General features: G+C 35.8%; 1 protein-coding gene across 2 annotated transcripts; it reads left to right on the forward strand.

Annotated features, from left to right (window-relative positions):
* The first annotated feature begins 10118 nt into the window (after positions 1 to 10118).
* On the forward strand, positions 10119 to 20608 carry LOC148407925 (polypyrimidine tract-binding protein 2-like). 2 transcript variants are annotated; one of them, XM_088402273.1, is made up of 14 exons: positions 10119 to 10223; positions 10681 to 10708; positions 11239 to 11299; positions 11566 to 11738; positions 11831 to 11971; positions 12397 to 12552; positions 12634 to 12744; positions 13679 to 13886; positions 13990 to 14105; positions 15869 to 15902; positions 16409 to 16501; positions 17837 to 18053; positions 18173 to 18250; positions 18686 to 20608. In XM_088402273.1, exons 1-14 carry the CDS (start codon positions 10216 to 10218, stop codon positions 18813 to 18815), a joined length of 1554 nt encoding a protein of 517 aa, XP_088258399.1. In that variant the 5' UTR covers positions 10119 to 10215; the 3' UTR covers positions 18816 to 20608. The 2 variants fall into 2 exon arrangements, with proteins under 2 accessions (XP_088258399.1, XP_088258400.1); XM_088402274.1 differs by having other exon boundaries at positions 13679 to 13874.
* Positions 20609 to 21243: the final 635 nt, after the last annotated feature.

Genomic DNA, 21243 nt, shown 5'->3' on the forward strand with positions numbered 1-21243 from the left:
CGCTAACGCGCGCTAAGCCAACTTGGCTCCGATGGACGCCTGCTTCCAAGCCAAAAAGCCCGAGAAGCTCACGTTCCTGGACGTACATCTCTCTACGTCCGGATCTTCGGTCTCAACGCGGGTCATTTTGTCCGACACCAAGAAAAAAACAAAACAAGCTTTTCTCGGATTCCGTCTTTCATTTGGAGAAGTATCGTATTTTCCGGACTGTAAGGCGCACCGGCACAGGCTAGGTATCGGCCAGATACCAATACAGTGGGACCTCGTTTCCCGAGATCGATCCGTTCCGCGTTTGGGGTCGTGAGGGGAATTCGTCGTATGGCGGGCAATACTGCGGAGTTAAATAGCAGTTCAAACTGGAAATCAATACTCCGATAGCATTTTGTCTCCCGTTGTTTAATTGATACATTTACTGCAAATAAATAATATATACAAACATAAATACCGTATTTTCCACACTATAAGGCGCACCTAAAAGCCTTGAGGGTGCGCCTTATAATCGGATGCGCCTTATACATGGAAAAAGTTTTAAAATATGTCATTAATTGAGGGTGCGCCTTATAATCCGGTGCGCCTTATATATGGAAAAAGGTTTTAAAATGTCATTAATTGAGGGTGCGCCTTATAATCCGGTGCGCCTTGTATATGGAAAAAGTTTTAAAATATGTCATTAATTGAGGGTGCGCCTTATACTCCGGTGCGCCTTATATATGGAAAAGGTTTAAAAATATGTCATTAATTGAGAGTGCACCTTATAATCTGGCGGGCCTTATATATGGAAAAAAGTTTGAAAATATGTCATCAATTGAGGGTGCGCCTCATAATCCGGTGCGCCTTAGATGTGGAAAACGTTTTGAAATGTGTCATTATTTGAGGGTGCGCCTTATAATCCGGTGCACCTTATATATGGAAAACATTTTGAAATATGTCATTAATTGAGGGTGCGCCTTATAATCCAGTGCGCTTTATACATGGAAAACGTTTTAAAATATGTCATTAATTGAGAGTGCGCTTTATAATCCGGTGCGCCTTATACATGGAAAACGGTTCAAAATGTGTCATTAATTTAGGGTGCGCCTTATAATCCGGTGCCCCTTATAGTGTGGAAAATATGAAATACAATCATATATACTGTATACCGTATATCAAATTTACACGTCACAAACTTTTACACAAGATCATATTCAACCTTTTTTAAATATATTTCAATAAAATAATTTAAAATTCTTTTGATTGATTCACATCTTTTCAGTTCTATTTCCGAGTTTTTGCTAGACCGGTGGGGAAAAACCCGCAGATAAGCCGCACCGGACCATAAGCCGCAAATCATGAAGAAAAAGTCGCGGCTCCTCGTCCGAAAAATAAGATTGTTAAAAACGGGAGACTTCAATTTCCCCGCAGTACAATATAACCTTTATCTTAGTTTTTTTTTAAATTGCACATAAACAGCGCTTCCCGAAAAGCAATGGAAATGTCTCTCAATATGCAAAAACTGTGTTCACAGACCCCTTTTCCGGGTATCCTGTGATGTATATTTGAGATATGCAAATATGACATTTCTCTCTTGTGATTGCTTCTTCAATCCCTTGCTCCGCTTTTTCGCTCTATCGTCGGCGCTCAGTCGGTAAAAGGTGAAACGTCACCTGTTCATTTACCAGAAACTGAGCGGCGGATTAAAGAGGATGTTTGTTAAATCTAAGGATGGCGGGATATGCTTATTTTGTTTGGTATTATGATCGTTTTTTTTTTTTTTTTTTTGGGACTCATTTAGTTTTATAGAGCTGCGACGATTAATCGATGAAATCTTTCACCGTATTGGAGGTTAGCTGGGAATATGTCCCATTCACTGACGGCTCACTTGGTGAAATTTTCACATTTTTTTGGACTTTTTTTGGTAGTTGTAAATAGCGAGTGTCAAAAACCCAAGATGGAATTCTCGATTTAGTTTTTTCGACGAATTTTTTAGCGCTACGTATATCTCCGGTAACCGGCAGTTTAAGAACGCAAAACAAACTTTTGCAGCGTAATATTTGGTTTTATTTTGTATTTCATATTTAGTTGTACATCGAGAAACAACGTGTCCGAAAACCCATGATCGAATTCTCGATCCGATTTTCGGCAACCGCCATTTTTTAGGACAACGCAAAAAAAAAAACATGGAGCGTAATATTTGTTATAAAACAAACCATTGACTTAATTTTATTGCAATTTAAATTTGAAATTAGGAACTGTTAATGGAGGGAAATTAAATGTTATCCCGTTCATTGTATAAAAGACAAAATAAAAAAAAGAAAAAAAAAAAATATATATATATATAATGAAAAAAATATTATGTATTTTAAAAAAATAATTTTAAAAATGTTATTTAAAAATGTTAATCATGTTAACTACTAAAATATTTCCAGGAAGAAAAAAAAAAAATAAATAAATATATATATATATATATATATATATATATATATATATATATATATATATATATATATATATATATATATATATATATAGATATATATATATATATATATATATATATATATATATATATATATAGGACACACATATTTATATATATATATATATATATATATATAGGACACACATATTTATATATATATATATATATAATTCAATTCACCGATTATTCAAATTATATATATATATATATATATATATATATATATATATATATATATATATATATATATATATATATATATATATATATATATATATATATATATATATATATATATATATATATATATATATATATTGGACACACATATTTATATATATATATAATTCAATTCACCGATTATTCAATAATCGGTTCAATTTCATACTCTCCCCTGTCCTATTTTCCCGTCTCGTCTTGCTCGTTTTTGTTAATCTTGTAATTTGATTATTTTTCCACACAAAGCTTAATTTCAGGCTCATTGTCATGTTTCCCGGCAAATGTCATTGGCTAAGAATAGTGTGTGTGTCGTCAAGTGGAAGCCTGGCTTGGGAAGCTTGATGCTGTGAAAAAAAAAAAAAATGCGGGAAAGCAGATGCCTTTCAGCGAAAGTGTGAGATTTTTAAGCCCTGTTCGTTTATTTTGTCTGTAAAGCACATGCTGCGCTGGGATTTGCTGCCAGTAAGCTCTTGCATCTGGGAGGCTCTAGGAATTAAAGTGACAATTGTTTTTTTTATTAGTTAAAAAAAAAAAACTGCAAAAACCTGGAGTCAAAAATCCTACTAAATAATACCAAGATTTTAAAGGGACAGTGTGTAAAATTGAGATTGTTTTTCATTCAAATGGAATAAATTAAATGATTGTAAATTTCAGAAATATGCAAATGAATGTGTTCTTTATGAACAATTGTATGTTTTAAATGGAATCATAGGTCGAGTTATCATTAAATGATATCACATATGGCTGGCACTTCTCCGGAGGCGGCCATCTTTGTTATAGCTACAGACAATGGTGAATGCAGCACCTGCAGCAACTCCTGCTGACCGTAACGAAAAACATCTAAATCTTACACACTGTCCCTTTAAATGTTTATGGCTATTTTTTTTTATTTATTTTTTTTTTAGCAGCACCGTTATCTACTAGCTTTTCCATTGTTTTACAATGAAAACATAACGCCAAAAGGAGAAAAAAAGGGAAAAATGTCAGTATTTGTCTTGCTAAAATTAATGTAAAATTAAAATAAAAAAATTACATTAAATTAAATTAAAAATAAATAATTTAATTTAATAAATAAATTAAATTTAAATTAAAATTAAAATTAAAATTAAAATTAAAATTAAAATTAAAATTAAAATTAAAATACTATGAAGACTATTTTTCTTTAAAAGCATATTCAACAAATGGGGACCATTGCATATTGATATCACATTCTGTGATGCTTTGGAATCTTTTTTTTTTTTAACATAACTTTTAGGTGCCATTGATGTCAATATTGCACATCATGAAAATGTATTTTTTTAATATATTTTTTATATATATTTATATTGATATATATTTATATATATTATATATATATATATATATATATATATATATATATATATATATATATATATATATATATATATATATATATATATATATATATATTTATTTATTTATTTTTTTCCTCATCCCATTTATCTTAACAGAAAAGTTAGGGCATATTGTGTTGTTGTTGTTTTTTCTCCCAAGGGGAAATTAATTTGGATTTTAAAGCAACTTGTCCCTTTTATTTTGAACATCATTGTACGCACTTGTACCTGGCCTTTCTGCAAAAACACATCTTGAAACAGTTTTTCAAGTTGACCAAATTCAATTAACACGGCCCTCGGTGCAAAGCACTTGACAGCTGTAGCTTTTGTGGCGGCAAACGCGTTTCAAGGCAAAACATTTTTTTGCAGTGAATGGGCAACGCTGACTATTGTAATGAGCTGCAGGTGTTAAGTGTTTTCAATCCAAGTTTGCTTTCGCTAAATGCTTTTCACCGCGACGGCAGTCAGGTTGATGGCGCTTCGTTTTTGCCCAGGGTGGGATTTAGGTGCGCTTTCTTTCGAATTGAGATAAAGCATCCCCAAAAACACCTGGCTGAGGGACAAAGACAAAAAAAAAAGAAGAAGAAAAAAAGACATCGCCCTTGGGTGATGTCAATGAAATTGGCTCGGCTTGGATGCTACACAAATTATCATTATCTCCGTGTGTGAGGCTGACTTCATAACATTTACTCTTTAACTCGTTCGCACCACAAAAAAAAAAAAAAAAAAAAAAAAATATATATATATATATATATATATATATATATATACTATCTAGTATCTACACTATATACATGCCATATTTTATACTTTTCTCTCATGATTTGAGTCCTGCGGCTTATTGTCTAGTGCGGCTTTTCTGTTTTTTTTTTTTTTTTCTCGACACCAGGAGACTATTATGAATTGAAATATGTGAATCAATGGCCGTGCCAAAAATAATTTTCAAATATAGTGTTAAAAGTCTTAAAATTATTTTAAAATTATGTATAGATTGAAAAAACACTTTCATAAAAATTCATGTAAATTGTGGATATATATTTTTTTCTGTAAAAAAACAAAAAACAAACAAACAAACAAACAAAAAACAAAATCAAAAAACTATCTCTATAAATATATATATATATATATATATATATATATATATATATATATATATATATATATATAATATAAATAAACTTTTTTCTCATGATTTGAGCCCTGCGGCTTATAGTCCAGTGCGGCTTATCTGCAGTTACTTTTTGTATAGAAAAAACACTTTTATAAAAATTCATGTAAATTGTGTATATATATTTTTTTTCTGTAAATAATATATATATATATATATATATATATATATATATATATATATATATATATATATATATATATATATATATATATATATATATATATATATATATATAAAATGTACATGAATTTTTTTATAAAACTTTTTATTATTTTATTTATTTATTATTTAATTTATTTTCCTGTAAATATATTGGTGCTAAACATCCAGGCACGTTCAGTCTGTTGAAGTTAGGATGTTGCTGTAAGCATGAAATTAATAAAAGTTTGAAGTAAAAATACCATTTTTTAAATTTAAAAAAGGCGTCCATATACCATCTTTGTGTGTAAATATCTGGTGTTACGACCCTTGGCTTATAGTCCTTTGCAGCTTATCCATGACAATTTTATTTCTTTTTTGCTCAAATTTTGATGTTGCAGCTTATAGTCCAAAAAAATACAGTATTTTTTTTTTTTTTTTTCTCTGTTGGGCATGGTAAGGTTCTGAAATCGGCTGGTACCGAATGAGTTTATTGAATTACATCCCAGCATTTTTTTTTGTAAATAGGAAATGAAGAATCAACCCCGCCCCCCTTATCCCGCCTCCTCCCAGCACTCGCCCGATGCCACGGGAATTGTTTTTGGCTCCGTTCCGTTTTTACCCTTCACATTTCATTAATGTACGGCGTTGCAAAGCTGCAGAATTCAAACCTTCAATTAGTGCTTGCGGTGATGATTTCTCAATTGGCATTTGGAGGCACCTGCAAGAAAGCGCATGGAAACACTTTTAATGTTTATAAATGAGCTCGGAGTGCTTAAATGTGCACGCGCGTGTGCGTGCATGCGTCCGCGTGTTGATCACGGTGAGGTAGGAAGGAACTCCCATCCAGCTGGATTTTGGCGGGTTCTAATCACTCACTCTACAGCCAGGATACAATATACAGCGTTTTGCAAATGAGTCACAAAGCAAAATTTTGTGTCATGTTCCAATCAATTTGCTCTTAATTTGAAAGGAAAACATGAAACACATATAAGTTATATTAATAATTACCGTAACGGGATAAATTAGGTAAATGGCTCATGTCAGTTGACTGTTAGCATCCAGATGAGGTTGTTATACCACTATTTCTAATAAAAGAAGCGAGCAGACTGAACCAACGTGCGAGTCCACCCTTGTTCAAACGCAGGAATATTACTAAAACGGAGAAATTCAACGCGGCAATTCAATCCTTCAATTAGTGCTCAAAGTTTGCTTTATTGTCAATTCTACCACATGTGCAAGGACAGACAGAGAATTGAAATTACGTGACTCTCTAACCTCAGTGGCAAGTATGTGCATGCGTTGATCACGGTGAGGTTGGATCTCCATCCACTTCGATTTTGGCGGGCTCTAATCACTCACTCTACAGCCAGTATACAATATACAACGTTTTGCAAATAAGTCGCAAAACAAAATTTTGTGTCATGTTCCAATCAATTTGCTCTTAATTTGAAAGGAAAACATGAGACACATATTAGTTATATTAATAATTACCGTAACGGGATAAATTAGGTAAATGGCTCATGTCAGTTGGCTGTTAGCATCCAGATAAGATTGTAATACCACTATTTCAAATAAAAGAAGCGAGCAGACTGAACCAACGTGCGAGTCCATCACTGTTCACACGCAGGAATATTACTAAAACGGGGAGGGATCATGTAAAAGTTATGTTGTCTCCAGCTGATTCAATTAAGAGTGCATTGGTTAGGGAACAGAAAGGTGTTCCATTTGACACGTTTAATTCGCTTCTTTTGGCTTATACGCACAATCATAAACTTGTCGGAACACAAATTTTGCACAACCTCGAGTATTTATAGCAAAATGAACTTGAGCTGCGTCGCAAGTCAACGAAAAAACAACCGCTTGGAGCGCGTTCGACGTTACACCGGCGCTGCGTTCACTTGACCGCTCACAATGTGGGAAATCTGAAACACACCTAAGCCAAAACACATATATAACTCACAATTACGAACATAACAAAATCTGACGAATTTACAAAGGTGAGATTCATTCTGTTTTGCTATAATTTTTACGCGGTCGGTAACTCTACACAGTAACGCAGAAAATCGGCGAATTTGGTAAATTATCATCGGTGTTGTTCCTGCATTCAGTGGTTTCATCCAGTCTCGTTAGCTTCCCGCCCTGCGTGGCAGCGTTTAGTTCCTTCTCTTTTCTTGTCTTCCCCTGCTGTCTTTTCCTGTTAATTAGTCGGAGCGTATTGAGCTCCCCTCTGCCCGTACGGTTTTTATTTGTTTGTTTTGCGGCGCCGTCTTGTCATGCTTTGTTGTGTCACGTCACGTCAATTTTTGGATCCGCGATCTTAGTTGTCAGCTGCTTCATGAGTTACTCATAAATATTTGAGGGAAAAAAAAAAGAAGAAATGGTCCTTTTTGATTGGCCACTGGGGTTTTCTTTGCTTCAGGGAATAATAAGTAAAAAATAAGTAAAATTGATTTGTTCTTTTATGCCATGAAAACAACGTAACTTTTTTTTCAAATTAAGAGCAAATGAATGGTAACATTAGAGCTTATTGCCAAATTAGCGATGTTTTTTTCCCCCACAGAACTAGAAATAAATAAAAAATCACAATCTATCACATCGTTTCTCAACTTTTTTTTACCACCTTTTTTTTATACTTCCCATGTATTTTAACCAGCAAATTTTTAAGATCAATCATGTAGCGTTATCGGTTTTACAAAATAAAAGCATACAATATTTTGCAAAGGAGTCACGATAACAACAAGCAATGCAATACAATGCTCAAAGTTCCAATCAACTTCCTTTCAAACTGAAAAGGAAAAAAAAAGTTTCAAGTTCCAATTCATTTGCTCTTGATTAGAAAAGATAATTATACTGTCCCTTTCACGACACTGAAAACTATTGAATTAGGTTTGATCCATGCTTGGTTCATTGATCTTCAAAAGTACATTTCGCCAGATGCAATTTATACAGCAGATTTTTAAGATAACTCATGTATTATAATTGGATTTATAAAATAAAGACATACAACATTTTGTAAAGGAGTCACGATAACAACATTTAGCAATACAATGCTTCACGTTCCAATCAATTTCCTCTCAAATTGAAAATATACCTTATTCGGCTTCCAATTCATTTGCTCTGAATTTGAAAAGATAATTATACTGTCCCTGTCACGACATTGAAAAGCATTAAATTCGATTTGATCCGTATTCGGTTTATAAAACTTTAAAACTAAACTTCTCCAGATGTATTTTATTCAGCAGATTCTTAAGATAAATCATGTAACAATCGGTTTTACAAAACAAAGACATCCAACGTTTTGCAAAGGAGTCACGGTAATAAGATTTTGCAAAACAATGCTTCATGTTCCAATCAATTTGCTCTTGATTTGAAAAGAAGCACGTACAATTCCTGTCACATCATTAAAAAGCATTATATTAGACACGCTAATACCTGTTAAAATATCACATACCCCCTAAAGTGCCTTCTTGAACCCTTCTTGTTTGGAACCGCATTAGTCAAGTGTGAGAATTAGGGCGTTTTTGTAAATACCTCGGGGTGCCTTGGATGCAGAGTACAGAAGCTTTCGCATCGCTGATAAAATACCGTTTGTCTGCGGTGACCCCCGAGCTTATTACTGAAACATATTCACCCTCCTATTTTAACCGCATTGTTTGTTTACATATCACATTTTGATAGGGTTGTTTTGTCCCCTTTTCTCGTGATTAATGTCATTATGCCATACAGGCTTTCAGTCAGTCCACTGTTATTTCCTGAACAGCGAGCAGGGCTGATAAACGGCGGTGATTTGCCGTTTGACAGAGTGTTTGACAGTTTTCTTATTTCCCTAGCTCAGAGGGCCCCTCATCAGCTAATTTCAACACGGCAGCCTCAGAAGCTGAAGTCTTCAGGGAAATGTCATTTTTAATTAAATCCCAGGTCCTTTAAGATAAGCAGTTGGGCGTTAATTTCACCCAGGGCGTGACGTTGTCAGGAGCCCGGGAGCATGACGTCTGTCTGTCAAGATTAATCGTCATGCGTAAACTGTCCTCTTTTTTTTTTCTGTCGTATTCTCCCCGTAAAGCGGAGTTCTTTGCCTCGCACAAAAAAAAAGAGAAAACACAGGCCATTTATCAAATCAAATAACGTGGGGAATATCCATCCATTTTCTCAGCCTCTTATCTTTGCTTGTGTCACCAACATGCTGGAACCTAGCCCAGCTTTCATTGGGCAAGAGACTGGATACGGTCTGAACTGGTTGCCAGACGATTGCATATTAATATGGCAATATAATATAAAAAGTATATTTTTATAGTAACTTCAAAACTTCCATTTAATGCTTTGAATGCTCTAATAAAATATTTTTAAATATATATTTAAATTTACATACGTGTCTGTTTTTGCAACTATATTAGTGTGCGAATGTGAATGAGTGGGATAAACTTAATAGAATTCAGTTTTGCATTATTTGAAGAGGCAGTTAACACATTCAATATGGCGGATGGGCTGACGCATCCTATCGAACGAGCAAATAACAAGCAAAAGTCACCCCATGTGACCTGAGTCAACCAATCGAATTCAGATGACTTGTTTCAGGGCAACCGCGTTTACCCGACCTAATCTCAAATTTGGGTGTTCATATAATTTTTGTTTCATGTATTTTTCCTTCGGTTGTCTAAAATGGAGGGCTTTTGTTTATTTTGTTTGCATATTTTACTTATTTATTTTTTTGCTCGGAAAATCTTCGGGCGTTTTCGTCCATTTCCGTTTAACTTCGTCTCCTGTCGGAACTAACGACGCCTCCATTTTGGTCTGGTGTGTTTTGTTAGTGCACCGTGATTGAAAACTGGAGGTACAAAAGGACCGACCGCAGACTTATTACATATCCAGAAATGGACGGGTAATATTTTGTTATTTTCGTTCTGAATCCCACCGAATGAACGAATGCTAATTTCATTGGGTTAAGCTCGCCATTAGAGCGTTAACGGCTCTATATGACTCTCATTATAACCTAACAAAATTGTAGCAGCTTTTTATGCACTATATATTCGTTTCAGTTGTAGTAAACGCGTGGAATAAATGCAAAATATATTGACGTTGAACCACTTGAATTGAGAAACGCTATATCGGTCACTCTTTGTGTTTAATGTATATCTAACGTTAGCTTAAATAGCTAAATGCTTCCCACACACTTTGAGACTGTGCCGTAATTAGGTGCACGTTATTGTCGTGATTTTTTTTTCCACGACGTGCAACGGCAGTTGATTAGCGATTAGCACCAATATTGATAATGAATTCTCAATCAAGGCTAAGCTGTCTTTTGACCTATCAGTAATGAGAAATGATTTCTTTTTCAGCATCAGCGATGTGGCGGTTGGCGTGAAGGTGAGTTTGCGACGCTCATTTCACCGATTTCAGCCGTAAAAAGTTCATATTTTTGGCTGTAGTTGATTCGATGACTAAATTATTTTTCACGTGGAAATATTAACAATTTACCACCTGCTGTTGACTGAAAATGACGTAACGTAAAACAGCCAATCATAGCTCAGCTTATGAATGTCACATGACCGACAGGTGAACTGTGATTGGTGATTCTTGAGTAGGAGTTGACGGCATCATTGGAAAATAATCTACAAAATAGTAAATAAAATAAAAGTGCTATCTTTCTAATATTTCTGCGTCACATGCTACATTTAAAAAAAATACAATTTTATTTTAAAATAAATTTCTCATCAATTTATAAACCCTGCCTTAAAAACGTAATATTTTATTTCTTTTATTAAAATTTATTCTAATATTTCTGCGCCACATGCTACATGTAGGTTTAAAATATAAAATGCTCATTTAATTTCTAATCCCTGCCTTAAAAACCGAGTATTTTTTTCAATATTATTTATTTTTTATTTTTATTGTAGAGAGGATCCGATGAGCTGAGTATGTACAACAGTCCCAACTCTGGCACGAGCAGTATGAGCGGTGAGTTCTTGACGACCATTCCTGAAAAGTAAACACACAATGGAGCACCTCAATCAAATAAAAATATTCTAATATTAATTAAAAATAATTATAGGTAATTGGTAACTTTAGGTACTAAAGTAATCATATAGAACAATTGCTTTGGGATGCTTAAAAACACCCCAAAATGTCTTTGAGATTGATACTTTAAAATGATTGAATAGAGAATCTTGATGTTTACACAATTTCCTCACAAAGTTATATATATGTATATATATATTTTTAAGATGGGAGTTCGAGCGGCAGCGAAAGCAAAAAGCTGAGGGTGGAAGAGGCGCCGCCATCTCGTGTGCTTCACATCAGGAAGTTACCCAATGAAGCCTCAGAGACGGAAATCATTGCACTCGGCTTACCTTTTGGAAAAGTCACAAATATCCTCACGCTTAAGGGAAAGAACCAAGTGAGTTACCAAGTGTTTTTTTTTTTTTGTTTTGTACTGTTTTTTTACATCATTTTCTTTAATGTTCGTCTTTTTTTTTTCATAAATACCAGGCTTTTTTGGAGATGGGCACCGAGGATGCTGCAGTCACTATGGTGAACTACTACACCACTGTCAATCCTCATATTCGCAACGTCCCCGTCTTTATTCAATACTCAAATCACAAGGAGCTCAAAACCGATGCCGGCAATCAGGTTAGTAGTATCGGAAAGAATTAACTCTGACCACACATGATAACAATCACAGTTCACACTTGAAATTCCAATTTATTACAAAATAATTATATGAAAGAGATTTACAAAGCTCCGGTACAGCACTGCTCTTTTCTCCTCTCCCTTCACCTCTACCTAACAGCGTGTATGAGTTTCATGAGGGAGACGGGCACTCCTACAAGACACGTGATTGGCTCCCGAGGTGACTATCGATGAATGTAGACAGGAGTTGTAATCTACTCCTGCCCAGGAATTGTATCTACTCCTGCCCTCATTGGTGGATGGTTACGCTAAGAGCCAATCACGTGTCTTGTAGGAGAACTCGGATGTGTGCATACAAATCAAATATTCTTGTCACTCTCTCGCTGGAGACAGTTTCTTCTCAATGACTCAAATTTTGTTTGCAGCGAACCCAGGCGGTGCTGCAGGCGGTTTCGGCGGTTCAGGCCGGTGGCTCACCTGCCTCGGATGTTCAGGAAATACTCGCTAGCGCCTCCAGTCCAGTTCTGCGGATCATCATCGACAACATGTTTTACCCTGTAACACTGGATGTGCTACAACAGGTAGAAATACAGTGGTATAAAAATGCTTCGTAGGTCTTGTAGTGGTTTATTCATTAAGAATCTAATTAATTTTGTTGTTAGATTTTTTCCAAATTTGGGACCGTCATGAAGATCATCACATTTACCAAGAACAACCAGTTCCAAGCCCTTTTGCAGTTCAGCGAACCTGTCAATGCACAACAGGCTAAACTGGTAAGAAATGAGACATTTTTTGTGGACTAAAGCTTACAACGATGAATCGCCATTTAAACAATAATTATTCTTCAAACTTGATTACATTTTTAAAGACCAAAACTGTCCAAATCCCAAGGATTCCAGCGTCTCGATAGCAATTATTATTTAGATTTATTTACTCCCTTATGGAAGCAGACTGATAATAATTTTATGAATTCATTCACTGCCCTTGATAGCTAGATCCATCTGAGAGACAGCCTGTTTAGTATTGTCCACTGTTGTGGACATTTGTTTTTGTCTATTGTCTTTTGACTCATATAAACTACCCCACTAAATCCGAGTGTCCTCAGCAGAGGACATTTTGGACATTATGCCTTTAGTATTCTTGCCTAGGATGGCACACTCTTGGACGTGTGATAACTATGTGGTTGTGCCATTTTGAACTTTGACATAATGCCACCATCTGAGTGAAATTTCAGCTCCCTGGTGTTTTATTTCTTTCTTTGTGTATTTCCTTTGATGTTACACACCTTTGATGTTGAAAGTCCCAAGACGTGGACACAGTACCACGCACGGTTAATGCTGTAACAGGAAAAGCACATTTTTCTTTTCCAATCAAGATCAAATTAATTGGAACATTAGGTGACTAAATTATTAGTCACGCCTTTGCAAATAGTCGCATGTCTTTATCGTGCTGAGTTTTATACGGTCATTAGTGCCAAAATTTATCAAGAGGACAAGCCAGAAATAAATCAAATTATGTCATACAATTTTTTTCTTTTCAAAATGTCATAAATGGGCCACAGGTGGTACAGTATTGCTTATACAAAATGGATAAAAAAGTGGACAGAAATGAACGGGGCTGGCACCGAAAGAGTAAATTGCGAATTGACGATTAAAATAACCATATACCGTATTTCCTCTGGCACTCACTGAGCTTTTGTCTCGTTAGGCACTGGATGGCCAGAATATCTACAACGCGTGCTGCACGCTGCGAATCGACTTCTCCAAGCTTGTCAACCTAAATGTCAAGTACAACAACGATAAAAGTCGCGATTACACACGACCCGAGCTGCCAGCCGGCGACGGCCAAGCCGCCATGGACCCCGCCATAGCGGTCGCTCTAAGCAAAGACAACTCCCTCCTCGGTAAGATTCCAGGTACATGCAACTTTTCTCTTTATTCATCAAGTCTCTGTCATGATTTTTTCATTTAGAGTCCAGCTCACTTTTTTTTTTTTATTATTTTGCAACGACTTGGCAGGAGCCCTCAATCCGCTCAGCGCAGCGGCGGTTGCTGCTGCCGCTGCGGGGAGGGTGGCTCTCGCTGGACAGACGGGGTCCAGCGGCGTGCTTTTGGTCAGCAATCTCAATGAAGAGGTCAGTAACACACCAGCAGCTGGATGAAAGATCCAAATATTCAAACTTTACACCATCACCCCCGCATGCACTGTGTCGGTTAATCTTCAATACATACGCTATGAGTGTTGCCATATTCCAGCCGCGTTACGTCGAGAAAAATTACGTTGCAAATATAACCAGGGCGCCATTGAGCTAGTTTGCCAGAGACGTTTATTCACTAGCCTTGAGTGTATAAAGGAGATAAACTGTCAAGGGTTTGCAGAGATATTAAGAACAGGTTTCCACTGATGATTCGGCCGATTTATAGTCCTTCCAACATGGGCCAAAAATAATCAAATAGACACCATCATTTACCTTTATGTTCTCTAATCATGAACAGATGTTGTACGCAAGTCAGTATTTCATACATGTAAATCGATACCATAACCTTGTATACTGAAATATACAGTGTGAAGATGTCCAACAGCCTGTTAATACTCGGTCTTGTTCAGCCGTAAATGGAGCTGCCAGTCATTTTACATCAATGTAGTCATAGCAATTTTTAAGGGTGTTTTGGCAAAAGCTTTTTATGACTCAGGCAGTGCGCTTGTGGCTGTGAGTGAGAGAGCTGTGCGGAGACATACATGTAGAGAGGGGGTGGGGTGTGGGTGGATGACATTAACGATGTGTAATTCGCTTAACCCGAAAACAAGGCATGAAATTTGACGTATTCCAATCTATATACAAATTATGTTTTCAAAACAAAGCAAATGTCAATTTTTAAAAGTGTATAATTGGTAATTGTGTGTCTTTATTTTCTTGCCAAAAATCTGCACTGGTCTTTAAAAAAAAAAAGGAAAAATCCATATTGTTTGGGCACTAAATTGTATTACAGCAGATTTGGTGAAATGGCGCTGATATAAAAGGCGTTATAAAACGTTATAATGATTTCGGTATCGCTGCCTTTCACTAAATAAATGAACGAGTCAACTCTTGGATGGTCCCAGACAGTTGGATTACAAAAAAAAAAAAAAAGGATTCAACACGTGGATGGTTTTGAATAAGTGAATTATAACATGGACGTCCCAACTTCAAATAAGGGCCCGTCTCATGGCTACATTCTTGTCATCCCTGAGTATGAACGCTTTTGTCATTCTGGTTGTATAACCGTATCATACCGAAGTGATGATACCGCGCCTCACAAGGCTCACAAGGCCTTCACGTCAACTCTCGCATGCCACGCCCAAATCTGAACTTGCATGCCGGCAGAAAGCTAATGTTGGCACTTTCTACTAATGTTCTCTTTTCAGATTGCTGCATGTCCTTTTTGTTTTCCTACCATGCTCACGACTATCGTTTATGATTTTTTTGACACAAATGTATTTTTGACCCTTTTGCAGGGCAAGATACATTTTGTTCAAATGATCGCTGGAAAACATTGATCCAAGCCATGATCGCTGACCAAACGACCTGTGTACTGACCTATATATTTTTTGTCCCCCCCCCTCACTTTTTACCCCCCCCCCCCTTCCCAATTTACATTAACCTCCTTTCACTTCCCAATTGTTCCCCTCCTTACGTCACATGTTGGTAAAATAACCCCCCCCCCCTCCTCCTTTCACGACTTTTCTCTCCTCCATGACCACCATCTCCATCACTCTCCGGGGGGAGAACAAAAAACACCATTCCTTCTACCTACCTCCGTTCTGGATCGATCTGTCCATCTCTACCTCCGCTCCGCTCCGACTCTTCTACCTCTCTACCTGTCTCACGCTGCTTGTTGCTCTTCTCTCCCTCTAAAGATGGTTACGCCCCAAAGTCTGTTTACCCTCTTCGGTATGTTATCGTTGGCTCTTGCTCTCCTCTTCTTTTTCTGCTATCAACTTTTTTTTTTTTTTTTCAATTTTCATCCTCTTTATATTCCTCATTACAATTGTTAGTGATTATTAACATCAGGAGTGTGTTTTAGTGTGTGTGCACGCACACAATAGCTGAAGTAACCTGAAAAGGATATAGCAGTTAATTGGTTTGGGTTAATGTTGGTAATCTGTCACACTTTCACTAAAGCAAATGATAATGCATGGTTAAGTAATATAGATATTTTTTTGCATGTTTTTTTTTTCCCAAACTGAATCTAAGAAGCTGTTTCTGCTGTTTTTTTTTTCTTTTAATATTCTTAGCACACACCTCTCCCTGCAATCTATAAATTCCATCTGTGTGCTCCTCTCTTCTCTCTTCTTTGATTCTCGTCAAAGATATCCTTGCCTTCCTCTGCTCCTTTTTGATATTGGAGTTTTCTAACGACCTGCTTTGTGTCCACTTACGTCCTGGCTCTCGTGTAGGAGTCTATGGTGACGTCCAGAGGGTGAAAATCCTTTACAATAAGAAAGACAGCGCCCTCATTCAAATGGCGGACGCCAACCAGGCTCAATTGGGTGAGTAGCAAAACCCTCAGAACGTTCCCTAGGATTTGAAACCTATCATCACACCTGAAAGACAAACAAAAATACAAGAATGGTATTTTACACAATATACACGCGCCGTATTGTTGAGCGATCACGGGGTCTGTTTCTGTACTCAGTTAAAATGTTTTTCTGATTGGTATAGCGCTGCCAACGTACGAATTGCACGTATTACGTAATTTTTTTTTTTTGCGCCGCTAGTGTAAGTACTGTACGTTATACGTAATATTCTCGGTTTGGTTTAGCACCACCAATTTAGGTGCTGTTCGTATTGCGTAGTGTTCTGTGATTGTTTATCGCTGACAGCGTACGTACTGTATAAGTTCCTTCGCGTAGTGTACGTTATACGTAATATTCTCAGTTTGGTTTAGCACCGCCAATTTAGGTACTGTACGTATTGCGTAGTGTTCTGTGATTGTTTATCGCTGCCAGCGTACGTACTGTATAAGTTGCTTCACTTACGTCGCCGCATCAGAGGTAAACGGTCTGAAAAACAGTCAAGCGGGTTTAACAAAACATTTTTACAGATTTTGGCGCACTGGATTTTAGGCGCACTGTTGATTGTTAGAGAAAATTAAAGGCTTGTATTTGCGCCTTACGCTACCGAAAATACGGTAACTTATTCATGGCTTGACGTTTTCGGACCTTGAGTTTTTAAAAATAAACAAAAACTTTCGATTTAATGTCAACTCTTGAAAGGTATGTAAAAGCACGTCTTTAGGATTGGATGAGTTAATCGGCAAACTGCCTGCATTTCAATTTACTGACTAATCGATTACAGAGTTTATTGATAATTATTTTTGGTGATCAGTCGGCTTTTTCACAGTTGACTGAGTTGAATCAAATGACAGCTTTGCAAACATCTGCTTTTACTTTGAAAACAATGAGCAATATTTTTGATCTCACTTAAATTACGTTTTTGCATTTTCAATTGGATTTTTTTTTTCAATACAGGGATAGAAATAACTTTTTTTTTCTGATTTATAGACAGATTAATTGATTATTAAAACAGTCATTAGTTGCAGCCTTGACGATTTTGAAGCCTTTTTTGCTGAAAGATGACAAACAAGAAGCAGGTTTCAAAGAATGGCGAAGGTAATGGATGACAACGAACAGTTGCATTATAAACGTCGACGCGTTGATAGCACTGATTAAATCTGCTTCCAATTGTTTAGTCCAAAACAGCATCGTAAAATAGATTAGCAGTGCTAATTTCTATTCTGGAAAAAAAAAAAAAATCCCCTCATCTCCTCGCTATTTCCTGCAAGGGGAATTCACACTTTTGCTATGAATTGTTTCCCTCTCAAGCCATGAGCCACTTGAATGGGCAAAAGATGTACGGGAAAATTATCAGGGCAACGCTGTCCAAACACCAGACGGTGGCGCTCCCTCGCGACGGCCTGGACGACCAGGGCCTGACCAAGGACTATACCAACTCTACCCTCCATCGTTTCAAAAAACCCGGATCCAAAAACTTCCAAAACATTTTCCCGCCGTCGGCCACGCTCCATCTCTCCAACATCCCGTAAGTGCTCATTGATTAGTTCGCCATCGTTTTTTGTTTTGTTTTGTTTTGTTTGTTTCTCTCCGCGTGTGATAATGGAAACAACTGACACCGTTTCACCTTTTTTTTTTTTTTTACAGGCAAGATGTAACAGAGGATGATTTGCGGATGCTTTTCTCAAACGCTGGAGGGAGCGTGAAAGCATTTAAGTTTTTCCAGTACGTATTTACGAGACTTTTAATTCTTCTGGCATTATGTCAAAAATTATGGAAATTCCTTACATATATATTCCTAATGATATCATAAACGAATCAATGGGGACAAAAACTAGGGAGCTGAAATTTCCAGCAGAGGATTAGAACATGTAAAATTTCAAAATGCAATGATTCTGACATTTCTATCTAAGTTTTTGTGTGCTAAAGTAATCATAGTCCAAATTTTGGACCATATAAAACCATTGTAATTCCCATTTTTGAGATGTGTTTTGATAGGATTTATCACATGGATTTTTCCTGCGGGTTTTGCTTCATTCCGTTGAGCGGCGGTCAAACTATGGTCAGCAAACGGAAAATTCTTTGTTGACTTGTGTTTCACCTCAAGACAGTAGGTGGCAGTAGAGACCAGTTAATTCCCACCCGATTTTTGTTTTTCAGGGATCGCAAAATGGCATTGATCCAGATGTCAACGGTGGAAGAGTCTGTCCAAGCTTTGATTGACCTTCACAACTACAACATGGGATGCAACCAACACCTCAGAGTTTCCTTCTCAAAATCGACCATTTAACAGTATGATCCCCAAGTGGGAAAAAAAAAAATATCACACCGTTGGAAGAAAAATTGAGGATTTTGCTCTCAATACCTCTTGGAAAATTTCGACATTGATTGTCATCCCGTATGATGGTTTGATGTAGAGCAGCATTTATTTCTTAATGTAGACAAAAAAAATATACATGTGCCTTATTTGATATCAGCTGTCCACTACACACACAATTTCTTCACTGCCAGCCCAAGTACAAATGTTTGAACTCATTCAATCCCAAAGACGTATTTTCATGTTTTTTAAATATCAAGACAGTCTCAATCCAACGTACTCACTTTGTATGTATTTTTTTCCAAATGTTTTCTGGTGCTAAAAATGGCTTGTGTCAAAAGAATCTAGTAGTAACCTTAGGTATTGAAGTGCTAAAGTAATGGATTACTTTAGTATTACAGCACCTAATGTCAATTACTTTAGTACTTAATTATACATAATAATCAATTAAGTAATTACCTAGAGATCGATTTATATAGCACTTAATGACCTAAAGGAATCGATTACCTTTACTAAAGTATTTGATTCCTTTTGTACCTAAAGTAATGGAATACTTTAGTGCATCAGTACCTCGGATCACCAATTACTTTAGTACTTAATTATACAAAATAATCAATTACTTTAGAACTTACATAAGAGAGCGATCAAGTTTTTTTTTAACTACTTAATTACTCAAAGTAGTGGGATACTTCTGTACTTAATTATCTATAGTTTTGATTATTTTAATTGTGTATCTACAGCATAGAGTAGCACATCAATACCTAAGATCATCAATTGTGTTCGTACTTAATAACGCAAACTAATCAATTACTGTAGAATGTAATTACCAGTTGATTTATTTAGTATTTGAGTACGTAAAGTATTTGTTTACTTTCGTACCGACTGTAATCGAGTACTTTAGCACTTTTAATACTCGATATAATCAGTTACTTTAGTACTTTAACAAAATAATCAATTACTTTAGGACGTAATTACCTTTTATGTTTGGTATATTTTTTACTAAGTGCGAAAATTATAGATTACTTTAGTACCGACTGTAATCGAGTATTTTAGCACTTTTAATACTCGATATAATCCGTTACTTTAGTACTTTAACAAAATAATCAATTACTTTAGGACGTAATTACCTTTTATGTTTGGTATATTTTTTACTAAGTGCTAAAATTATAGATTACTTCAGTACTTATTTCCCTGAAGTAGTTGATTACTTTAATACTGAAATTTTTCATTTTAGCAAACCTTTGGAAAAAAATGATAAAAAAGTACCTGTATTTGAAACAAACATTTCTCTGGGATTGAACGAGTTAAAAGTTAACAAATGGACTTTATTTAGATTGTCGGACATGACACATTTTTGTTTTTGGTGAAGTATCAAAATGTGGCTCGCAATTTTTGTTTTTCCTCGTCGGAACAATGAATGGTTACAAAACAGGTTGCTTGAGACTTCTATTCAGTTGGACCAAAGTTTCTGTGCCTTAAGTATTCCTGTAAAACAAAAACAAACAAAAAAAAAGCAGAAAGCTGTCCTCGGTTTCAAGCGTTCCTAAATTTTCCATCGTTTGTAAGAGCGCAGTAACTATTGTCTGAAACGCTCAATGAAAAATGACCACGTAAAGTTTTCGCTTTCAGATTTTGTGGTTTCTCAAATGGTGAAGGTCTTTTTTTTGTCATTGAAAAAGTGTTTTTCCAGGATTTCTAACGCCGGTTAGAGTCTCATGGATTTTGCATTTCTTATGTAGCATGCTCAATAAAACTTTTCTGGAATAGTTCTTCATTCATTTCTGCATTGCTTTGTTGTCAGTTTGGAGTTCTGTGGCATTATGTTACAAATTATGGACTTTTTTTTTTTTTTTTCATGATATAAAAGAATCAACGGGAAAAAACACTAGGGAGCTGAAATTTGCAGTATATGATTAAAACATGTCGGATTTCAAAATGCAACAATTCTGACATTTCTATGTGATTGCAGATTTTGTCCACAAAAATAATCATTGTCCAAATTTTGGACCATATAAAACCATTATAAATACCGTACCATTTTTTAGATGCATTTAAATCAAATTTGTTACATCGATTTTCCTTCCAATTTTTGCAACATTCTGTTGCGCTGTGTCAAACCTTCAGCAAACAGAAAATTCTTTGTTGACTTGTGTTTCACCCCAAGACATTAGGTGGCGGTAGAGACCAGTTCATGTGTCATCATCACAGGCTACAAAGACATAACATTGTTTTCATATTTTTTGTGGTCGTTAATACATTTAACCTACAAATGTTTGGACAGAACTGTGGCCACTGAACAATTTGAAGGAAAAAAAAAAATGACGCCTTTAAAAGCATTTACAAAATTAGAAAAAAATGCAATGTGTATAGTTTGCAAAGTGTGCACAAGGGTTAAAGTGGA

Source organism: Hippichthys cyanospilos, chromosome 19 (assembly GCF_059441005.1).
Source record: "Hippichthys cyanospilos isolate Australia breed blue-spotted pipefish chromosome 19, RoL_Hcya_1.0, whole genome shotgun sequence".
NCBI classification, from domain to species: Eukaryota; Metazoa; Chordata; class Actinopteri; order Syngnathiformes; family Syngnathidae; genus Hippichthys; species Hippichthys cyanospilos.